The sequence below is a fragment of the Trichophyton verrucosum genome, assembly GCF_000151505.1.
Source record: "Trichophyton verrucosum HKI 0517 chromosome Unknown contig00295_1.f1.exp, whole genome shotgun sequence".
Classification (NCBI taxonomy): domain Eukaryota; kingdom Fungi; phylum Ascomycota; class Eurotiomycetes; order Onygenales; family Arthrodermataceae; genus Trichophyton; species Trichophyton verrucosum.
Window position 1 is genome coordinate 74,683 of NW_003315454.1, and position 20,750 is coordinate 95,432.

Consider the following 20,750-nt stretch of genomic DNA (forward strand, 5'->3'; position numbering starts at 1 on the left):
TTTAAGTATCCGTAGAGCTGACAGGCTAAAGGGGAGCGCAGTGGGAACAGCAGAAGCGGTGGCGAGTTTGTTCCTGCTAAGGCAGCGGTGGAAGCGGCCCTCCTTTATAGCTACGAGAGAACTCCGTACAGGCGCAGAGCCGACGACGTGACGCAGTTAGGGGGAGACAGCCGACGCAGGGCAAGCGGCCAGGGGGGGGCCCAGATGTTGTTGTTGAGCGCTGTTGGTTGTTGGGGAAAGCTATGTCAAACAGGCCTGGGCGTCGCCTGCTTATCCACTTTGCTTAGTGCTCAGTAGTTAGTGATTATTCTTCTTATTATTATTAGGTACGCCTTCTCCACACGCCGGCAGGTCGGAGGGCTGGCCCAGCCACAGGGCCAGGGAGATGGATGGCGGATGGCTAGGGGCTGGCGGGTGGTGAGGGATGGGGACGGCGCAGTGAGGCGAGGGAGGTCAGAAGGGCCAAAGGGCGGTCCCGGGAGAAGACCCAGGCAACCAGCGACACTCCTCGAGTGGCCGGCGACGGATGGAGGACTTAGGAGGTAATGGATGTACGTACATATCTACGAAGTCTCCGAAAGCGACGGAAGCGCCCGAGGTTGCCGGCCAGAGGCGCATGACAGGGGAGGGAGTTTGTTCCTCCTCCGACCTCGGCAGCAATTGATCCATTATTTTTACCTGTCCTTATTTACACTGGGTCTCGCGGTTGATGGTAGCTCGTCCTGCTGGCTGCTTGTGTACAGAGGAGATGGAGTACGGAGACCCGTGAAAATGTCATTTGATAGCGAGTAGGCGTATCCACCTCGACTACGCAAGAGGATAGGGAAAATACGGAGGGCATGGTAAGAGAGTGTATACAGCAAGGGAAGAAAGAAGGAAACATGATACGTCATCCTCACAGCTTCGATGGGCGCTTGCTGCGGGAAACGGATCTTGCATACGGATGAGAAGCCGACTCGGGCACCAGATGGTCAATGTCGGCAGTGTTGATGTACTGAGGGCCTGCTTGGTCGAGAGAAGTGATGCCGATGTTTCTCATGGCTCCCTCCAGCTCATCTCTCATGACTACAGATAGTTATGATTAGCCGGGGAAGCGGAAGATTTACCTACTGGCCAAAAAGGTGGATGGAAGAAGAAGAAAATGTATGAAAACAAATAATACATACTGTCAATCAAGTGCTCGGCACCCTCCTGGCCGTAGTTTGATGCAAAGAGAAAGCTTCGTCCCATCCCGACGGCTGTTGCTCCCAGACAGATGGCCTTGAGGATATCTGTGCCCCGTCTGATTTCGGAGTCAATGTAAATCTCCATTCGATCAAATACCTCGGGACATCTGCGGTGCAACTCGAGCAAGACAATAATCGAGGCTGGGCTGGTGTCCAGGTTTCTACCACCGTGGTTGCTCAGCATGATACCATCAATACCCGCTTCCATGGCCATCACGGCATCGTCTGCAGACTGCACACCCTTCAGCAACAACGGGAGATGTGTGTGCTGTCGCGCCCACTTCACGTCCTCCCATGTAAGCCCCGGGTCAATAAAGCCGGCCATCACTCGTCCTAGACCACCGCCCTTCTTGTCGTTGTTGCCCTTCGCCGGAACCATGGGCAAGGTGAGGTTTTCATCTGCCTTGACCCGCTCATCGGCTTCTCGTTTCCCCGGCCAGGCTGCGTCCACAGTGATGCATATAGCCTTGACCTGTGGGTTGGCAGAACACTCATGGAGCTGAGCAGCAGATTTAGCCCGGTCACGGTTGACGTACAGCTGGAAGATAAACTGTGTATCGGGCGCTGCGTCGCTGATTTCCTTCAGGGAGAAAGATGCGTTATTTGAGATTCCCTGCATGATACCCCTTGACTGACATGCTCGTGCAATCCCCAATTCGCCATCAGGGTGAATCAACTTCACCATTGCGCTGGGTGCAACAAAGAGCGGCATGCTCACGCTACACCCCAGGATGCTGGATTTTGTGTTGACCTCTCGCACATTGCGCATCACTCGCGGACGAAACCAAATGCGGTCAAAGGATGACTTGTTTGCATCGCGAGTGATTAAATCATTGGCTGCACTTGAGTAAAAAGCCCATGTCTTTGCAGGGGCCGTCTTGGAGGCGACCAGCTGAAAGTCATGTGCACTGATGAGGGTATGTAACGGCGGCTTTTCATTCTCTCCAGTAGGCCGATTAGCTGCCTGTGCAGGTCCCTTCGACCATTCAGCGTCAATAGTCGACTGGTCAAGAATCCCCTTTAGTTTATCAGTCGAAAGTCCCTTGCGGATGACACTGGCGGAGTGGACTGCCGAATAGGCCTGCGTGGCATCATGTCCAGCATATTTGAGAATAACTAATGAGCAATCAGTAACCATTATCTATACATCCGGTGTAAAGTTACCATAAGTAAAATCTTTATATCTGCATATGATATGAAGAATAACAAGTGTAAAAAATAGAATAAGTCACTAACTTGATGGTCCGCCAGGATGCTCCTGGAGAAAGTCGGTAATATCCCAGACCTGATTGTTTACAACAATCCAACAATCAGAGGCTGTGTTGTGTTTGGCAATTGCTTGCGATGATAGCAGCTTGGGTGTAGACATTTTTTCTGTCAAGCCAAGAGGTTGCCGAAAAAATTGCTTAGCCCTCGTTGAAATACGGCCCTCTCTCGTCTCTTTATGTAAAAGATGAAAAGACAGTATTTGTCTCTCCCGAGCAAACAGCCAATTGGCCCACCACAAAGATCAATTGACTCAGTCGTGACGATAATGGAGGCAGACAGGCTGCTCTCGACAATGAGTCTCAAGATGTGTAAAACAGCCAATGCAGGTTCAAAGTCGCTGATCGACGAGGTTGAAGCCGTTAATATACTCCGTAAAAAGGCCGCAGCAATTATATCGTAAACTGATTTCGGCTCTTCCCCAGAAAAGAAGACAAATCGTCAACCAGACCCCGCCTTATCACCGTGATATTCCAAAATGTTTATATTTGAACACAACATGGAGTTGAGACCGCTGTTTGTCGGGGGCAGCCCGTGGAGCTTGGAAATCATCGCGCCCCAGCCAGTCAGGGAAGGGATATATACCTGCTGAAACAAAATAAGCTCGGTCGACAGGGTTGGCTGGCCATCTTCTCGCATCGCCAATGAACTAGCCGGTGAGCTAGTATTATTATTACACTTATAGCCCGTTGGCCCATTGTTAATACTAGTACTGTAGAAAGCATGCTTGTTGCTTCGTTTGCTCTTCTTTCAAGTTGCAGCGCTCCTTTTCTTGGTGGTGACCAGGAAATTACTATGGAAAAGATATGAAGAGATGTCTAATCTCCAGTTTCGCATTTCGCTGTCTATATCTGGGGCGAAACTCACCCATGCTGTGGTATGATATTGAAAAGCCGACTGGCCAGTCGAATATGAAATCGCTTTCAGGCCGAAAAATGATTGGTTCGCTGTGGCGACGCCCTTTGGACTTGGAGCGCTCTCCTGAGGACACCATGCATGTCGGGAAAACCCGATGAGCAGAGCAACTAGTTCCGTGATAGCATGGCTACCCGTACGAGCCTTGTACCATCCACACAGCGACCAGCGTAACTAATCATAGTTAGTCAACACTCGTATCTCTAGAGAATTTCGCGTAAGATTGAATTGATGTCGTCGATATAAAGTGCATCCAGTTAAGGAGGACGGATTTACAGTTGGCACGTGATATGTGAAGTTTGATCGGACTCCGCAGCCTTCCAGGAGTCACGACTTTTGGATTAGAGACCTGTCACCAGGCCACTCTCCTTGCCGAAGCAGGACGTTCTTTATGTTTAAACGCAGCCTGGCGAAGGCTCTTCCTCAATCTATACCAACAGTCCCGAGATTTTGCTTTTCTGGCGGAAGTACGTTCAAAGCGAAATCCCTTGCCTTGTCGGACTGCCTGAGAGTGACCAGCCCATTAATGATATCATGCATGAACAGCCCGATCTATCTCCCGTATCATTTGCGGGGAACGGCATAAGTTTAATAAACGACCATTCATACCTATAATAGACGTCCAATCAAACCGCCCTCGCCACTTGTCGGTGGTCACAGAAATGGGCGATTCGGCCAAAGAACGAAAATACATTGATGTACGCATGCATGCATATATCCCTCCAAAGAGTGCTATTTCACATACTTTATACCCGTTGATAACACTGTTACAAAATTGGCCGGAATGCTAAAACGTTATTTACTGTCTGGAGAATTAGATCGGTATCAATCTTGGAGACCCTGTATTCAGGGGCAAGTACCACGGTAAAAATGTCCACGAGGATGATCTACAAGATATAATCGATCGAGCCGTTGAGGTTGGCTGCCGAAAGTTCATGATCACTGGCTCGGACTTGCATGAGTCTCGGCATGCCGTGGACCTAGCCCGGGAACACTGTATGCACCTACCCGTCTTTGTTACGTGTACATCTATCTAAGCTACTAGTTACTGGGCTGACAAACATTATGCAGCAGGATTATGCTATGCTACTGTTGGCGTACATCCGTGTTCCGCAAAACTCTTTGACTCCTACGCTGGAGGGCCAGAGAAGTATCTGGCCGAGATCAAGGCCCTGGCAATGTCAGCCAAGGAGTCAGGACATGCTGTTGCCTTTGGAGAGATTGGTCTAGACTACGATCGACTGTTCCTCTCCCCCAAGGATCAGCAGCTAAAGTATTTTGAGGCTCAACTTGAAGTAGCTGTGGAGGTGCAGCTGCCTCTTTTCTTGCACTCACGAGCAGCTAGCGAAGACTTTGAACGGCTGCTCTCTGCCCGGTTGCCACAGCTCCCCAAGGGAGGATTAGTGCATAGCTTCACTGGAACAATTGAGGAAATGCAACGACTTGTAGCTCTTGGGTTGGATCTCGGGGTTAACGGGTGTAGCTTGAAGACCGATGAGAACCTGGAAGTGGTCAAAGCCATGCCCTTGGATAGGATTCAGATTGAAACTGATGGGCCTTGGGTATTGCAGTCCTCCTTCCTTTCTGCCTTCCGAGAATTTTGTTATTCGCTAAATCAACTTTGCTTTGTCTAGTGTGAAATCCGGCCATCTCACGCGAGCTACAAGCACGTCAAGTCTACGCTGCCTAAATCTTGCAAGAAAGAGAAATGGCAGAAGGGTTGCATGGTGAAAGGAAGAAACGAGCCGGTTGCGATTGTTCGTGTGGCCGAAGTGATTGCTGCGGTGAAAGGGATAACGGTGGACGAGGTTTGTGAAGCGTAAGTTGCCGACAACCCTGCCTGCCTTGCATCAAACTAAATCGTCGAATCTCGCTAACAAACGCTAACTTTGCTTCTAGTGCATGGAACAACTCGGTTCGCATGTTTGGACTTGGTGAAGTGGCCTGACCGCAGAATTAGAAAGCGATAGAATGCATAGACCGTTTCCCCGCCGTCTTTTTTATTATGCTGTTTATAAGTCCGCAGTATACTAGTTTATGTATGTCTGACCCGAAGGGGGGCGTCGGCGATAAGACCCATGCTGCAGGATCTCACTCAACCATGCAGATCGGCGTTCTCCAGGACCAGCGATCTGCACCCGATCCATGAAGAACAGCGCTGTTGTTGTACACGTAAAAGACAATTGTCGACGCAAGCCGCCGCTGCCCTGCTCAAGCTCGGCGGAGGCGAGAACCTCCGTCTTCTTTGCTCTCATCCCGGCCAAATAATGCCTCCTATCGTCTTTTTTGCTTTGCCCTTTGCCTGTCGTTTTTGCCTGCCATGCTTTTGACTTCTTCTTCCTTTTTCTGCTGCTGCATAAGCAGAAGGCTTGGCAGGAGACACGTGGTCGGGCAGCCTATCGGAGCGGAACATCCACTTCCGCCCGATGATGTAATCGACTTTAATGCCTGCAGAGGCCAAAAAGAAAGAAAGAGAAAAAAAAAAGAAAGCAGAGCAGAAGCAGGCATCTTCATCATCGACTCCTGCACTGGGTGACAGGAAAGTAAAGGGAGTCGGCAGAGTCATCGACAAGCGAACTGCAGCGGCAGTGGCGGATAAACCGCTACACCCGCCGTCCGCCTGGATCGTAGCATCTCGAACCCCGGGTTCCCTTCCTCCTGCGCTTCCCGCCTGCTTTAAAACGCTTCTTTTCTTCGCCTTGCCCAAAAATCCCGTTCACCATGGATCTTTCACGCAAGACCAGTGCTTCTGACTGTCCCATCGGCGGATAAGCAGTAGGAAGTCTAAGAACAGACGGCCTTCGGGGCTGCTCCTTTGCTTCTCCCGACTGCTGTTCTCTTGGTCCGGCCTCATCCCAGCTCCTAAATATATCAACTATATCCATCTCACCTGCGTCTGGACCAACTGACCTTGAAGACATCTCTGTACATTTCATCCCCCCTCCCCCCCAAAAAAACGTGTTCTCTTCTGTGGAGCCGACATTATTTTGTGAAGCCCATATACCCTCCCAGTACCAGGCGGTTCACTTGATTTTGTGTTTTTAAGGGGGTGCATCCTGTGGTCGTCGTTTGCTGCCCTACTGCTTCTTTTGCACGCATCTTACCTTCGGATAGCTAGCTTCATTCCAGATATCCCACGTAGGCTCTTTATTTTGGCATCGGTTTGGCCGCTGTAGTGACGACCAGTCCCGTGAATGCCAAAGCAAAAAGGGGAAGTCCTCCAACGCAAATATCACTGTTGGAGCTTCTGTCGTCGAGCCTGCTAAACAAGCCCTCCCCTTTTCGGCTTGGAGTCTCGTGACCGAGGAGGTCCCGTCCTCTCTCCCTCCCCTGGGAGAAACGAAAACACACACACACAACTCCTCTCTTCGTCCTCTCCCAACTTCTCCCCTCTCTCAGCCAGCACGCCCTCTTCCACGTCTCAAAAGCATACAGCAATCCTTCTTCTTGCTTCAGCTTGTGTACCTCTGTTTACGGTGTCCACTGTCTCCAGCTGGAAAGCAAAGGAGTCGAACAACGCGCAGTGTTGCTCGATATGGGTGATAAACCTGCGCTTAAGGCGAACGGTGTTGAAGATTCAGCGTTGACAGTGATATCCAAAGATAATGGCAAGGCAAAATCAGGTATTTCTCTCTCTCCTTGCCTTTATCATTGTTGTTTTGGGTGATGGAGATCCCGGTGGATGGTTCCATGTAGCCCGTGAGAAGTTGTTACCTGCACTTCAAGGACTGGAGAGCATATGTTGCTTGGCTGCGAAGTCCTGCCTCTGATTGTCTCTAACCATTCTCTCTGTCGTTTCCAGAGCAAGAAGTTTATGGCTGCGGCTTTGAAAGCGGACCCAGCCGTCCACCAACCCCTCATGGCATTGGTATGCCAAACAACTTCGCGGAAGTTGTCAAGGGCATCTACAGAAGTAGCTTTCCGCTGCCCGTTCATCTCAGCAGTCTCGCACAGCTTAACTTGAAGACAATCGTGTAAGTACTTCCACTTTGTCTGCTCTCACGGAAAATAGGGGGATCTTTAAGCATGGAGCTTGCTGACCACTTGGATCTAGTACCCTTGTTGATGAAGAGTGGTCCCCTGAATATTCGTCGTTTGTACGGGATAATGGCATCACCTCTCGCATCATCCCTATCCTAGCAAACAAGCAGCCCAATGTTTTCACGCCCTACAGCACTATTGTGGAAGTCTTGACCATCCTCCTTGATACCAGAAACCATCCTGTTATGGTTCATTGTAATAAAGGAAAGGTAAGTTTCTTCTGTTGACTTTGTTTTGACATTTCCTTTGGTATATGGTCTCAGTGACCTAACATGAGGTATCATGGAATATAGCATCGCACTGGATGCGTAATGGCCTGTTTCCGCAAAGCCCAAGGATGGACCTCTGTGGCTGCCATTGCAGAATACATCTATCACTCAGCTCCCAAGACTCGGACTCTGGACCGTAATTATATCCAAGAATTTGACGAGAATACGGTAGCAGACCTCGTTAAAAAGACCGGTGCTCAAAAGTGGCTTCCAACCTTCCCACCCATCAAATATACCTTTGATAGCGAGGATGAAGAAAATCCTCATATGAACGGTAACGGTGCGAAGAAGTCAGAACTTGCAACTAGTGCACCTCCAGTTTCATTCCATGGAGCAAACGGACTTCGACATACCAACAGCCTTTGAGGCAGGGTTTTCCACCCTTTACTTTTCTTTCCTTGTCTTTGTAAGTCATGGCATCCGTCCACGTATCTGACCTCCCCCAGTGTCGCGTACTAACATATGCGCCAGAGTCGATTTCAAACGAACGGAGTTCAAGTCGGAGCACCGGAGTTGGCATGTCTTGTGCAGGTCCCCAAAAATAGAGGTATCGGTGGGCAGAAACCCAGGATCAACCGGAAAAGGAGCATTTTCTTCGTGTTTCTTCTTATGGATCGGCGTTCGGACCTTTTCCTTGTCCTCTTTCTCGATGAAGGTCTTCGTTAATTTCTTGTTTTCTTCCACCTCTCCAGCTGGCTGACCTTACTCCTCTCACACCTGGCAGGCAAACATGATGTTAGGGTGTTCACTAGGCAGTCTTGTGGAGCAAAGCTCAAGATAATCTCCTGGTAGATACCCTTTCACCAACAGTGGAGAGATAAGTGGCCCAATAAAAGTTGAATAAGGTTGATATTAAAAAAAGGACTGAAGAGGAGGACTGGGAGGCAGTGTGTGTTTTTTTGTTGATGTCTCTTCTTCTCACGTTGTTTATTTCCCTTTTTGTTCATTCCCCTTCACTGGACGACTAAGCAGGATCCTCCGCTATGCGTGGATCTTTCTTTTGCCCCTACTCCTTTTCTTTGCTTCACACCCTCACGGCTTTAGTGGTTTGTACCCATATGTTGGCGGTCATGTTTCCCTTCTGCTAATTATCTTCTTTACCTTTGTATGATGGGATAGGGCTCATACAGGGCATTACTGGGATATGGGATCAAAGGGGTAATGGATGGGATTGGCGGGATGTTACTCAGTGCATTCATAAGGGCTGTCTGTTTATTGATATGTTTATCAAATCTGCTTGCATGCACGGTTACAAGCCTAGCAGATATTTATGATAATGTTCTAAGTCACATCCTCTTTCATTTAACTGTAAAAATAGGCTACAGCAGAGACTAGAATTCTGGTATGAAGGAGGTAGATGGTTTATAGCAACATCATCTCAACATCACTGCTATCTAATCTAGGAAGGGTATCTAACTCCTCACTCCTGTCAATGTCATCATTACAAGGGCTCCCCTGGCTCGCTGATAAAGGCAAAATAATAGGAGATGAGGATTGAAGAATCTCCATTGTTGGGTCGTTTCCTGCTCCTGGGTCCATTGGTATTCCAGTATTGCAGTCGTGCTCTTCTCCTGACCGCTCCAGTATAGGACCTATATCTACTTCTGCTAGTAAGCACGGGGATGAGGACAAGATACCATCTTGATCGGGCACCAGTCCGGCTATCTCTGGTGTAGTTATGAAGTGAAAACCGTCATTATCGATAATAGATTCTGACAGAGAAGGAGATTTGTACCATTCTTCTTGTTCTTCAGAGTATACTTCATCGGTTAACAGGATATCATCTTCTTCTTCGTCTTCAAATATATGCCAATCAGAGTCAGAGCAGCCACTGATAGCAACAAGAGCTTCCACTGAGTTGGCCTTTCGTAAAGTGTTTGCCGGACAACCCAATATTCCCTGCTGCTTTGATACAGTAGTTGCAAAGAGATGACTTCTTTTTGGTTTCTTGTTGGCAGAATAGAGCGAATTCTGTGTTTGAACCCATAGTATATATCGTAACATGTCCCTTATGCCTGACGATACTGGAGCCGTACCAAATCCTGCGGTGTAACTTTTGAATCTATAAATATCACAGATCTTGGAAGTCGTTGATTCGCATCTCTTAGAATCCATGCTCCTTATCATTGAGGCCATTCCCTTGATTACCAGTGGCACAAAAGAAAGTCGTTGAAACATAGCCTAGGGAAAACGGAGTATGAATAACCCTTTCTCTGCTTTCATTAGACAAAACGAACCACTTACCATCTTGTACCCCGGACTGAAAATAACCGGAGACAACTCTGCCAAGCTAACTTGGTGCCCATTCGACGGCATACTCTGTATGGACCTAGTATCAGGCGAGGGTATATTTAGGAGATTGAGGAGCCCAGAATTTAATAGGGAGATAATTGACCGTATAGGGCTGATATTGTGACTGCCAGAAACCGGGCATTCATGTGTGGACGATCCGTAATTTGAATTGCCAGAGAAGCGCGTAGAGGTCAATTCTTGACTGGAAAAGGGAGTGGAGTCATCCAATGATTCCCACCCGTCCGAGTCGGACAGCAACACGTTGAGAGGTCCATTGTAGTTGTCACCACTTTGTGGTAACAATATCGGAGAACTGGAGCCGTTCGAGAAGACAAGCTGAATGCTGATATCACGAACAAAGATTGTAGGTATCTCTGCGGGTGGTTGTATATGCGGGTTCCCGTCAAGCAATGCGCTAAGTGACGTTGGAATATTATTTAGTTCACAGCTAGTAGCTTGATCCCTAGTTGGCCTAGCCTGTAGAGTTATATTGAGAGTGTTTGTTTCATTCTGGTGAAGTTTTCCATCCTGCGTAGCATCGAGGCCATAGACAGACCATACCTAAGCAGGTTAGGATGGGTTCAACATATACAGGTTGTAGAAAGCATACCGATGGCAGAGTTAGTAGTCCTGAAATAGTCCGTAGTGTGCCTGGTATAGATACTTTAGTTGCCAGGGAGGTTTGTATTTTAACTGATATGTTAATTTGTATCGTAGAGTTGGAACCCCAGGAAACCCAAACGTCTTGTCTTCGGAGATTCTCTATAGATAGCTCTTCTAAACATGGTGAGTCATTGAGGTGTGCAATTTGAACGGAGCTGGATATATATAGTTGGATTTCATGATCTTTTTGCATATGGATGGTTGACCCTAGGTCAATGCTTTTGTAGAGCATGATGCCATTCGACTCGAGTATTACCTTGAAATCAATAGAGAACGATAGTTAGCACATCGCCTGGTAAATGCTCTACTATGTGGAGGGAACAGAATGTTGATGGTATTCGATTGCATGCCGAAAGTTGGAGGCGAAGGAAGGATACAGCTGCATCCCAAAGTGGAAATATTGAACGTCTTCCTTTCGCGCAGCGCAAAAAGGCCTTCCATCACCATATATCATCAGCCGTTAGCTTCAGGTATAATACCATCAATGTATCAAGATTTCCCAGCCAGCTATGTATATTTTTGCTTCTAGATCGTACTTTAACCCCTTTAGCGAGTTGCTGCGATACTTTGATATTCAAGATTTCTACAGGAGCAGCTCACTATTATGAGGCAACGTTTGGGACAAGTTCTTACCCAGGACGTATATAATCATAGGCAAAACGGTAGTCAAATTAAAGAGTTAAAAGAGATAAGAATATTAGAAGAATTCGAGTACCTAATTATCGTTAAGCGGGTCGACTCTGCCTAGCGGCAGGGAAGGCTTAGCCCGGTTAACTAGTTAGTTAACTAGAAACACGCTTGTTAAACCAAAAGAAAACTGCTGCTCTCGAGAACCCCAAGGCGAACACCACGCATTCAAATCCGGACATCGCGAGATTTTGTGACTTCTTTTATGTCTTCAAAGAGGTCCTGTGCCTCGATGACGAAGCCAATGTTTCTATCACGGTCTCCACCAATATGGAGACCGATGAACTTCGCTTCGTGGTCCATCACAAAACTTCCTGACTCTCCTGGGTCACCAAAGGTGTCACACTTCCAGGGAAGAATCACCGACGCGGTTCCCTGGGCATATTCTCGCTGGCCCTGAGCATTTGTGACCCATCCCTGTAGGTCAGCCAGCCTGATGCCATTTACGGTGCCACCCGTAAAACCGGTCCTCCGACCGACCTTAAACACACGATCACCTTCGTCCACTGAACTTGTGCCAATCATAACGGGCTGTGGTGGGGTATATACACGATATTTGCTGTTAACTGTTCCATCTGGTGGGATCTAATGATGAAAGTTAGTTGGCGGGACTTATTAGGAAACCAAGCTCGTGGTTAACCTAGAGCACGTAGGAACGACGTACCTCATTGACTGTGAGACGGCATTTATTGACATCAACTAAAGCCCAGTCAAGGAGCTTTCTCTGCTTGTTAACTTTGAAACCAGATGCAGCGTATACGGAGCCAAGATAACGCTTCTGTTGGTCAAAGGAAGTGGCAATCCGTAAAGTCTCTCCGATTTCACTAAGCGTGGCTTGTTGACGCTTGTATATAGTCTTTTGGGATCTTGAAACCGACGGGTCACCAGAGAGGATACGTTGACGTAGGTTGTCGGAAACATCATGTTGAACTTCATCGATTTCTTTTCGGTAGTGTCGGAGGGAGAACTCGTCGTCTTGAAGGGCTGGGTGATCTAACTGCAGGTTGTTGCTGTTATCTCCAGGTTTGATTCCTTCTCTGACCCATCGTTCATATGAAGGGTGAGATTCAGATCCTGCAACAACGCAATGAAAGTTTGTCATCCCAAATCTTTTCCATTCCTGTGAGATTGGGTGCTGTAGGTCAATAAACCCGCCGAATGTTGATGCAGATGTGGTGGATCCTCGAGGACCAAGGCTTCCTCCAGGTTTTGCTTTGATAGCCCAGTCGCAGCGATCTAAGACCCGATTGTCAAAAGATGACGCGTGCCAGATGTTACTGCGGCATATTTCAACGGCGACGTTATAGTGACCACGAGTGTCCAATAGCTCCACGATTCTATCTCTTACCGCGGTCCAATCGTTGGTAGACTCTTCTGTGACGGTAATGGCGACAGTGATAGGTCCTTCAAAGTGATTCACATGTCTTCGACGGACAACATACAGAAGAGTCCAATCGGATTCGGCGAGAATCTCGAGTATGACAGGCCGCAAAACACGCCAAGAGTCAACGAAGGGGTCAGAGACAGACACAGGGTAGCTTATTAGTTGGGTATTAGCTCTTGTGTCGATGATCTCGACGTTCAGCTGCATGAACCCCTTGGACCGAAAGAGCTGTAACATTTCCTTGCATGCTCTGAACCAGGAGTCACTCGTCACGACATGCTTTCGAGCAGTGACCAGTGCAGTATCGTACTTTTCAGCACTCCTCCTCGAAAATCGACGGAGAGGACCCACTCCAATGATGTCGATGTTATAGTTCTTGATGATTACTCGGACTGGAGCTTCAAGTTTATCTTCCCATGCGACGAGGAGAGGGTCGTTCTGCGTCAGGTGGTGATTGAGGGCAGGCAGCCTCACCAAGTGAGGGCCGCCGCTGCGGAAATTTTCATTGTAAACCTCTGAGTCACCCATGGCAGAAGGTGCTTCGCTTTCAGAGGAGCCTTCGGTTCTTCTCACTCGATTTGGTCGATAGGCAGGGATGCTTCCAGAGGACGAGGAGGGCAGTGGTGTCGGAAGTGCACCTGCATAGGTGACCTCTGCATTGACCCGAGGCTTAGAAAACCCATATGGCTTGCTGGGATGCGCCATACTAAGTAAAAAAGAAGTAAAAGCAACTGTATATGTTATCTTCAGCGGAAAGGCAGAGCTCGAGCCAAAAGTAAGGCAGGAGGTTCATCTTGACGAAATGATTTGAAGGAGAAAAAGACAGCAAAGGAAAGGAAATCGAAGCAGGAGAGAAACTCAGTCAAATGGTTTGAAGGAAAGGAAAGGAAGGAAAAGGAGATGAACCGGGCAAAATAGGCATTATATTTTATTTTAATAGGCCATGACGTCAGTGACTTGAAGTGAAAGCACGCCATATAAGGAACAGTTAATGATATCGCTTGTCACTTGAGCTAGCATATTATACTATGGCTGAGGAACAGGCAACCATAGCTAGTGACTTGGGTACGATCCATCTGTATATGTCTTTCCCAACTAAGAGGCTGCATTGCAGTAAGGATATCAGCCATGAGGGGAGAAGAGCTCATGAAGCCAGGGGTATAGTTATCTAGGATGGGTATATGGGTGACTGCAACACATGCCGCCTCGAGGTTTCGGGCACCAATGAAATTATATAGAAATCAGGGGATAAGTAAAAGAAGTTGTGAGACTTGAAGTAATTAAGTCGTGAGATTTGAGGTCTGTAGCGGAGTCGAGGCGGCTGTCTCCATGGAAGTCCCCAGATAACTTACGTAATTAGAACACTTTCTCCAATCTCTATTGGTCAGAATATATTAACCATTGGCTAGTATTGCTCCCGTTGCCAGTTGGACAAGAGAGTATATAACATTTCTTATTGGCTTAGAAGAGTAGTGCCTGTTTTCTCCCGGCACTATTATCCAATCATCATCGCAGGAGTCGTGCTAGTGCTAACTAAGCAGCCATGCGCCTCCTGCAGGGGGGCTTCCCGATCCTCTTCTTCGAGCCTGGAGCGGTTTTGATATCGTGATGTCGCTCTTTTCTCACGCCCAAGGAGAATGATTCCCACATGTAGCTATGAACAGAGGAGACAAACTAGATGTTCGCACAGCTGAAGCATCAAAATACAGCGAGGAGGAAGGCCGCTCCCTTCTTTCCCATGGATCTCACGAAGATGACGACTATTTAATTGTCGAGGAGCCTTCGTCAACCTCTGGTACGCCGTCGTCTCAGTCAGCCTCGACCCCCAAGATACCTCCCTCCCTCTCAACCTCCCCTACCGACCAGCCTCGAACGGGCCGAACGTCGAATCGCGTCAGGTTCGACATCCAAGACGATGGGGAAGAAGATACTGGCCAGACCTTTGAGAGTCGCCGTGATGTCGACTGGATTGCGAACCAAGACTACCTTGATGAAGAGACCGCTCAAGTACCAGGAGATCGCTCTCGCCAGGTAGTTCCGCTTCTTACGAACATAGAAGCTCCCAGCGTCACTGTCGCTACGTCGGACTTTATCCCTGAAGACCACCTTGAGAATGCTCGGCCCAGGAGTGGATTGGGAAGTGCCTTCATGAACATGGCAAACAGTATCATTGGAGCTGGGATAATTGGCCAACCATACGCTTTCCGTCAGGCTGGGTTGACCACGGGTATCATTTTACTTGTTATCCTGACTTGGATCGTCGATTGGACTATCCGTTTGATCGTGGTCAATTCCAAGCTCAGTGGAGCAGACTCTTTTCAAAGCACTTTGGAATTCTGCTATGGAAGAACGGGCCTGATAGCAATATCTGTCGCACAGTGGGCGTTTGCATTTGGCGGTATGATTGCATTCTGCATCATCGTCGGAGACACTATACCTCATGTTGTGATGGGAATAGCTCCATCTATCAGGGACATGCCAGTTCTGTGGTTGTTGACGGATAGACGTGCTGTTATAATTATCTTTGTTCTTGGAATATCCTACCCACTGTCATTGTACCGTGATATTGCTAAGGTATGTATATACGTTCTCTCTCCTCATGTTTGGTTGTTCAATAATTCTGACATTCTACATATAGCTGGCGAAAGCTTCGACTTTTGCCTTGGTCAGCATGCTAGTCATTTTGATAACCGTCATAATAGAAGGCATCCAGGTAGCTCCTGAAGCTAGAGGGGAGGTCAAAGGATCCCTGTTTGTCAATAGCGGCGTGGTTCCGGCTATTGGAGTGATCTCGTTTGGTAAGCCTAAATACGAGAGTGTTTATTGTTAGCTAGTGCGTTGCTAACTATGGAATAGCCTTTGTCTGCCGTATGTTCATATTGATGTATATTGATACATTGGTGATGTCACTAATTCCCTATTAGACCACAACAGTCTCTTGATATACGGTTCCTTGAGAAAGCCTACCATGGACAGATTCGCTCGTGTTACCCACTACTCGACCGCTATATCTATGGTTATGTGTCTAGTCATGGCGGTGGCCGGCTTCTTAACCTTTGGGTCAAAAACGAAGGGCAACATTCTTAATAACTTCCCTCCAGACAACGTGATTGTGAATATTGCAAGACTGTGAGTCGTCCTGGATCGGTCCTATCTTCGAACTTTAGCTAACCTGAATTCGATAGGTTCTTTGGGCTTAACATGCTGGCCACGTTACCCCTTGAGGCGTTCGTCTGCAGGTCTGTCATGACCACGTTCTACTTTCCAGAGGAGCCTTTCAACCTCAACCGCCATCTTATCTTCACTACCTCCCTGGTGGTAACATCTATGGTCATGGCTCTGATTACATGCGACTTGGGCGCTGTATTAGAACTAATCGGCGCAACAAGCGCTTGTGCCCTAGCATATATCCTTCCACCGCTCTGCTACATAAAACTGAGTAAGCAGAGCTGGGTGGCAAAGATTCCTGCCGTCCTTTGCATTGCGTTTGGTACTGTGGTTATGTGCATTAGTGTTCTTCAAACGGCAGCGAAAATGATCAAGCGTAAGTTTCTGTCCATCTCTTTAGGGAACAATTCCTCAAGCATCACTTTTTGCTAACATTATTCTACTATACAGATGAGGGAGGCGCAGTAACTTGTTGAAACTACTAACTGTTTTAATTGAGATTAGATGTGTTCTACTTCTATTTAACATTCTACCTTGTTATTACTAGATACATTGATACATATTTTCATCCCGTCCCGAGCCCAGGCTAGGATGGACATTGATATCGAATCCAATGTCTGCGTCCATGCAGTCTTTTTTGGTGTGATTCCACATCGGGGCCCCTTTAATATACGATTTTCGGTTGTACAATCTATGGTTGGAGATCTAGCATCTGCAATCGATTAGGTTATGTGTTTGTAATCAATGTTGTTTTCCTTTGCTTCTTTCCACTCTTTTTCATCCTGCGGCTATCCATATACCATTTGCTCTTTTCATTGTTTGCATGTCTCAGAAAGAGTTTTTTTATTATTGAATACGATCTCTCGCGATCTTTCTTCACTCCCTGATATATCTATACCTACTTTAACACACTATTATGCCATCTATTGCTTGCTTTTGATATCAACAGAGGAAAAGCTGGTTATGGTTCTACTGCTAGTTTACCCGGTATATCTATAGCCATTCTCCCTTGCTCAACATCCAATACCAACCGGCTATAAGACCCTGGCTAGCAGGAGGGGGGAAAGCAGTGGGAATTTATGTTGATTCTGTTGCACTCATATCCAAAACCCTTCTTAGGATACCCAGAAACATTATATCAAATGCCCTAAAGAAGACCACAGTCACTAATATCTAGTTAAAAATCTCCCAAAGGGCCCTTTCATCACTATATATGCCATCCCTTCCACCCCTTTTCTCTTTCTTTCTCCTTATTGCATCGTTTCAGCGTGCGTCGTCTATAGTGACCAGGATCTCTCACACAGACAACATCCAACCTCTCACAACCTCAGTTCTTCTACTTAACCTTATGTTTTGAAACTCCAGATGATCTTTCAGCCCTTCTGCAAAAACAGCCCTTTTCTTCTCTCTGTTCTCCCTGGAAGCACAGTGGCTGACTAGTTGTAAGTTATACTCCTTCATATATCCCCAATTACAGCGTCTGTGATGCTCCAAGGCCTCTGTGATATCTGTTGGCCCTCTGGTTTGAAGAAGTTCTAGCTCACACTTGCAGATATAGCCTTGAAAGGTGCTATAACTGGGTTTGTACTGCTGCATACCAATTGATATCAGTGCAGTGAATAAAGAAACTGGTGGAATCTCTAAGTATCAATGCTGACAGTCGAATATAGCTGTCTTTGCCTTTGATAATCTCGCTACTTTGAACGTCTTTTGAGATCCTGTATCTCGGCCTACACACGGAGCCTGCCAGGTAAATTGAGAGAGACCTATCATTTCCTCGAAAGGAGCATCAATTTGTTCAATTATAGACGCGTTTTGACGCGCCTAAACTTGTAAAAGAATGGCGGAAGCATCGGTTACGGATGATGAACGCGCCAATCGCATGAAAGCTCTTCAAATGGTGTGTTTCTCTATGACGGCCTCCCATCTTCGACATTGAGCCATATTTGACTGACTTGAATTTGTAACAATAAAGGCCGATTTGGGTACTGCTCGCCGTGAACATACATCAACTGTTGATCGCCCAAACAAGCTTCATCGGATTGGTATTCAGCAAATCGAAGCTATTAGAGACTCTAATCGCAAAGGGACTGAGGCATACACCCTTGCTGAGACCAACAGAGAGAAACTAAACAGCTGGGCAAGTGAGTATGCGCTGCTTCATTCTTTTAGGTCTGTATCGATACTGACTGTATATAACAAGCTTATCATGAAACGCTCGAGGAGAATATGGATGCGGAAAACCTTGATCCACTGCTGGATGGACAAACACATAGACTAGCCCTCGAGGCTAAGATCAAAGGAACTAATTTGGACTATCCTGCTAGCTCAAGTAGAGGAAAGAAAGCCACCCGTGGGGCTCTACACAGTGGCCGCGGAGGTGGTGCCGCCGGGTCTCGTGGCCGTGGTGGTACAAGGTATGCATCGGTCTATATCTACGCGTCAGCACTACATAACTAACGTAGCTTCCTTTAGCCATCAATCAAATACCCGGAGCGGAGACATAACAAAATCGGACCCAAATCGTTTGAACCCCACTGTATTCACCCCGACTAAAAAGGCTCTTGCACCGCTTCCACAGAGGCCTTTGGATCCATCCAAAGACTGCAACAATCCTCCAGCTACTCGTGGTAGAGCAGACAGAAAGAGATACGGGGGCTCGAGAAACCTACCCCCCGTTACGAAAACCAGGCGTCCCGTCTTTGCTGCTCCTCCGTAAGCTTTGACAATCTATATATCTATATTTCTTCGAGTAACTTAGCTCTCGTCACTAATAATATCTCTAGGAACATCAATTTCGAGTCACTGCTTCAGATGGAGATGATTTCATGGCAGCTGTTGCTGGTGTCCAATTTGCTACAGTTGCTAAACCAGTACAGCCACCAGAAACCCCCAAAGTCCCCGAAGCTCCGACTAAGAGCCAAGATGTGTCTCCCGTTCCACCTATGTCCCAGGAGTGTTCAGTTCCCTCTGATAACTTCCAAAAAGACGTGCTAGAATCTCCTCTGCAACAACCTCAGCCAGAGGTAAAGGCGGCTTTGCCATCCGAGCCCAACGCTGAGGCTGCTGCCCCAGCAACAAACCTTAAGCCGGCTGCACCTTTGAGAATAGATGTATTTACAAATCCTTCCGAGATCCGTGATGGTCAGGGAGCTGACACTATACCACTAAAGACAGACCATGGATTCGGTTCTTACCTACCACAACCACAGCGGCAATCTACAGACGCAGAAAATCATGATGCTGACGACCTCTTCCTATGCACATCACCTGAAGCCACTGCTGCCGCTCAGATTGAGGAAGACAAAACCGAAGGAGTCAACCTCAGTACAAGCCTTCTTGATATAAGTGATGGGCCTGAAGATACGATACCCCAGGCCCAACCTGCCCCCCAATCTGCTCCCCAAAGGGTCGAACCAAAGGATGAATCAAATGCTACCAAAGAAGAACTTGCAAAGCTTACGAAAATTCTTTCTAACCAGTCCTTACTTGACCCTGAAATCGTTGTCTATCTCCAAGAGAGAAGAGAACGCCTTGAAAAGGAGCTGGTGGAAAAGGAACTAGCCAGAAACCCGGAAGTTGTCAAAACTACTATCCACACTGCCGAGCCGGGCAACGCGAAGCCTATCCAGTCTGGCGCATCAAACCTTGTCACCTCAGTAGCTACACCAAATGCTCCAACTACTGCCAATCTTTCTGATATCACTAACCGCAATACTGGTGATGTGGTTAACCCAAATTCTAGGTATATATATTCTCAAACTAGACTAGTCTACGCATCACACTAACCCTCCGCAGTGAAAACATCAAAAATGCGCCAATGCCAGTTGAAGTAAAGAAGCCAGAGATTCAAAACAGCAGCAATAATACCTTTGATCATAATATTGTCTATGCAATTCCTGGAGCTTTTCCCTCCAAACCTCCCACAACGTCTCCTCACGACGTCCCCCTTATCATCGGCGACCATCTTCTTCCTGGAAGACCTATGAAGAAATGCGAACCACCTCGGCCTAGTGCTCCAGTCTATGAACCAAAGCTGCACCACCTTCCTGGAACTTTGAGTGGCAATAGTAACCAGCCTTCTACCTCAAACCAGGCCCATCAATTTCATAAGCCAATGATGTTCACATACCACGCAACTTCCGGTGGCACGCCTGTCGCAACATCTACTTCATTTTCTTATGCACCTGTGAGACCGTCGACTACAGGGAGCCAACCAGCCATCATTACTCATACTCCTCCTGTATCCCTCGTTTCTCCTACGGGGTCAGCTGTCCTCAATGCTCCAAAATCACGTTTCAAGATGAGAGATACCCCTCAGTTTCCAATTAGCGCTGCTACGATGCAATATTACTCGGGGACCTTCCTAGAAGAACAGATGAAGCAACCAACAACCCCCATCCGCAAGACAAACGAAAATATCAATCCTGCAATGGGCTTTGTTTCTTCACAGCCCATAGAACCTGGCCAAAAGTCGGGCGACCACAGCCGAAACCAGTCTTTTTCCCTTTCCCCTGTTGCAAACACCTTTCGACCAGTTCTACAGAGCCGTAGCCCCATCCCAGCTGCGTTTGGTGCTCCTAGCTCTGGCCGTTCTGCAACCAGCCATCACTCCAAGTTCTCATCCACTGCTTCTGAGACACCTCGTGAGCCAAAAAGTGTTTTTGTTGCTGAGATGGCAAAGCGTGGAGTGTCTGTTTCTGGAGCTCCAGTTAACAATCAACCCGTTGAACGGAAGAAAAGTGGAATGGAGAGCTCCAAGTATGCTCACTGAATTCAATTCTCAAGACCCTAGCCTTATGACCATTCAGTTAAAGGTAAGGACGAGGCTTACTTGCC

General features: G+C 47.5%; 8 protein-coding genes across 8 annotated transcripts; 4 read left to right on the top strand and 4 right to left on the bottom strand.

Annotated features, from left to right (window-relative positions):
• Positions 1-895: 895 nt before the first annotated feature.
• TRV_03537 (FMN dependent dehydrogenase, putative) lies at positions 896-2,595 on the bottom strand (the record flags this gene model as incomplete). Its single annotated transcript, XM_003022280.1, has 3 exons — positions 896-1,065; positions 1,107-2,342; positions 2,463-2,595. The coding sequence occupies 3 exons, from the start codon at positions 2,593-2,595 to the stop codon at positions 896-898; spliced, it is 1,539 nt and encodes a 512-aa protein (XP_003022326.1).
• A 1,474-nt stretch (positions 2,596-4,069) lies between these two features.
• Positions 4,070-5,041, top strand: TRV_03538 (uncharacterized protein; the record flags this gene model as incomplete). Its single annotated transcript, XM_003022281.1, has 3 exons — positions 4,070-4,105; positions 4,226-4,403; positions 4,479-5,041. 3 exons carry the CDS (start codon positions 4,070-4,072, stop codon positions 5,039-5,041), a joined length of 777 nt encoding a protein of 258 aa, XP_003022327.1.
• A 617-nt stretch (positions 5,042-5,658) lies between these two features.
• TRV_03539 (uncharacterized protein) lies at positions 5,659-5,973 on the bottom strand (the record flags this gene model as incomplete). The annotated part of the gene is made up of 1 exon (XM_003022282.1): positions 5,659-5,973. One exon carries the CDS (start codon positions 5,971-5,973, stop codon positions 5,659-5,661), a length of 315 nt encoding a protein of 104 aa, XP_003022328.1.
• A 1,039-nt stretch (positions 5,974-7,012) lies between these two features.
• Positions 7,013-8,083, top strand: TRV_03540 (tyrosine phosphatase family protein; the record flags this gene model as incomplete). The annotated part of the gene is made up of 4 exons (XM_003022283.1): positions 7,013-7,106; positions 7,210-7,381; positions 7,462-7,657; positions 7,742-8,083. The coding sequence occupies 4 exons, from the start codon at positions 7,013-7,015 to the stop codon at positions 8,081-8,083; spliced, it is 804 nt and encodes a 267-aa protein (XP_003022329.1).
• A 996-nt stretch (positions 8,084-9,079) lies between these two features.
• On the bottom strand, positions 9,080-10,904 carry TRV_03541 (uncharacterized protein; the record flags this gene model as incomplete). Its single annotated transcript, XM_003022284.1, has 3 exons — positions 9,080-9,898; positions 9,962-10,570; positions 10,620-10,904. The coding sequence occupies 3 exons, from the start codon at positions 10,902-10,904 to the stop codon at positions 9,080-9,082; spliced, it is 1,713 nt and encodes a 570-aa protein (XP_003022330.1).
• Positions 10,905-11,527: 623 nt separating this feature from the next.
• TRV_03542 (uncharacterized protein) lies at positions 11,528-13,448 on the bottom strand (the record flags this gene model as incomplete). The annotated part of the gene is made up of 2 exons (XM_003022285.1): positions 11,528-11,944; positions 12,024-13,448. 2 exons carry the CDS (start codon positions 13,446-13,448, stop codon positions 11,528-11,530), a joined length of 1,842 nt encoding a protein of 613 aa, XP_003022331.1.
• Positions 13,449-14,399: 951 nt separating this feature from the next.
• On the top strand, positions 14,400-16,343 carry TRV_03543 (uncharacterized protein; the record flags this gene model as incomplete). The annotated part of the gene is made up of 4 exons (XM_003022286.1): positions 14,400-15,317; positions 15,382-15,541; positions 15,668-15,872; positions 15,929-16,343. The coding sequence occupies 4 exons, from the start codon at positions 14,400-14,402 to the stop codon at positions 16,341-16,343; spliced, it is 1,698 nt and encodes a 565-aa protein (XP_003022332.1).
• Positions 16,344-17,751: 1,408 nt separating this feature from the next.
• On the top strand, positions 17,752-20,685 carry TRV_03544 (uncharacterized protein; the record flags this gene model as incomplete). The annotated part of the gene is made up of 6 exons (XM_003022287.1): positions 17,752-17,811; positions 17,887-18,055; positions 18,115-18,328; positions 18,387-18,541; positions 18,726-19,656; positions 19,683-20,685. 6 exons carry the CDS (start codon positions 17,752-17,754, stop codon positions 20,683-20,685), a joined length of 2,532 nt encoding a protein of 843 aa, XP_003022333.1.
• Between the last annotated feature and the right edge of the window lie 65 nt (positions 20,686-20,750).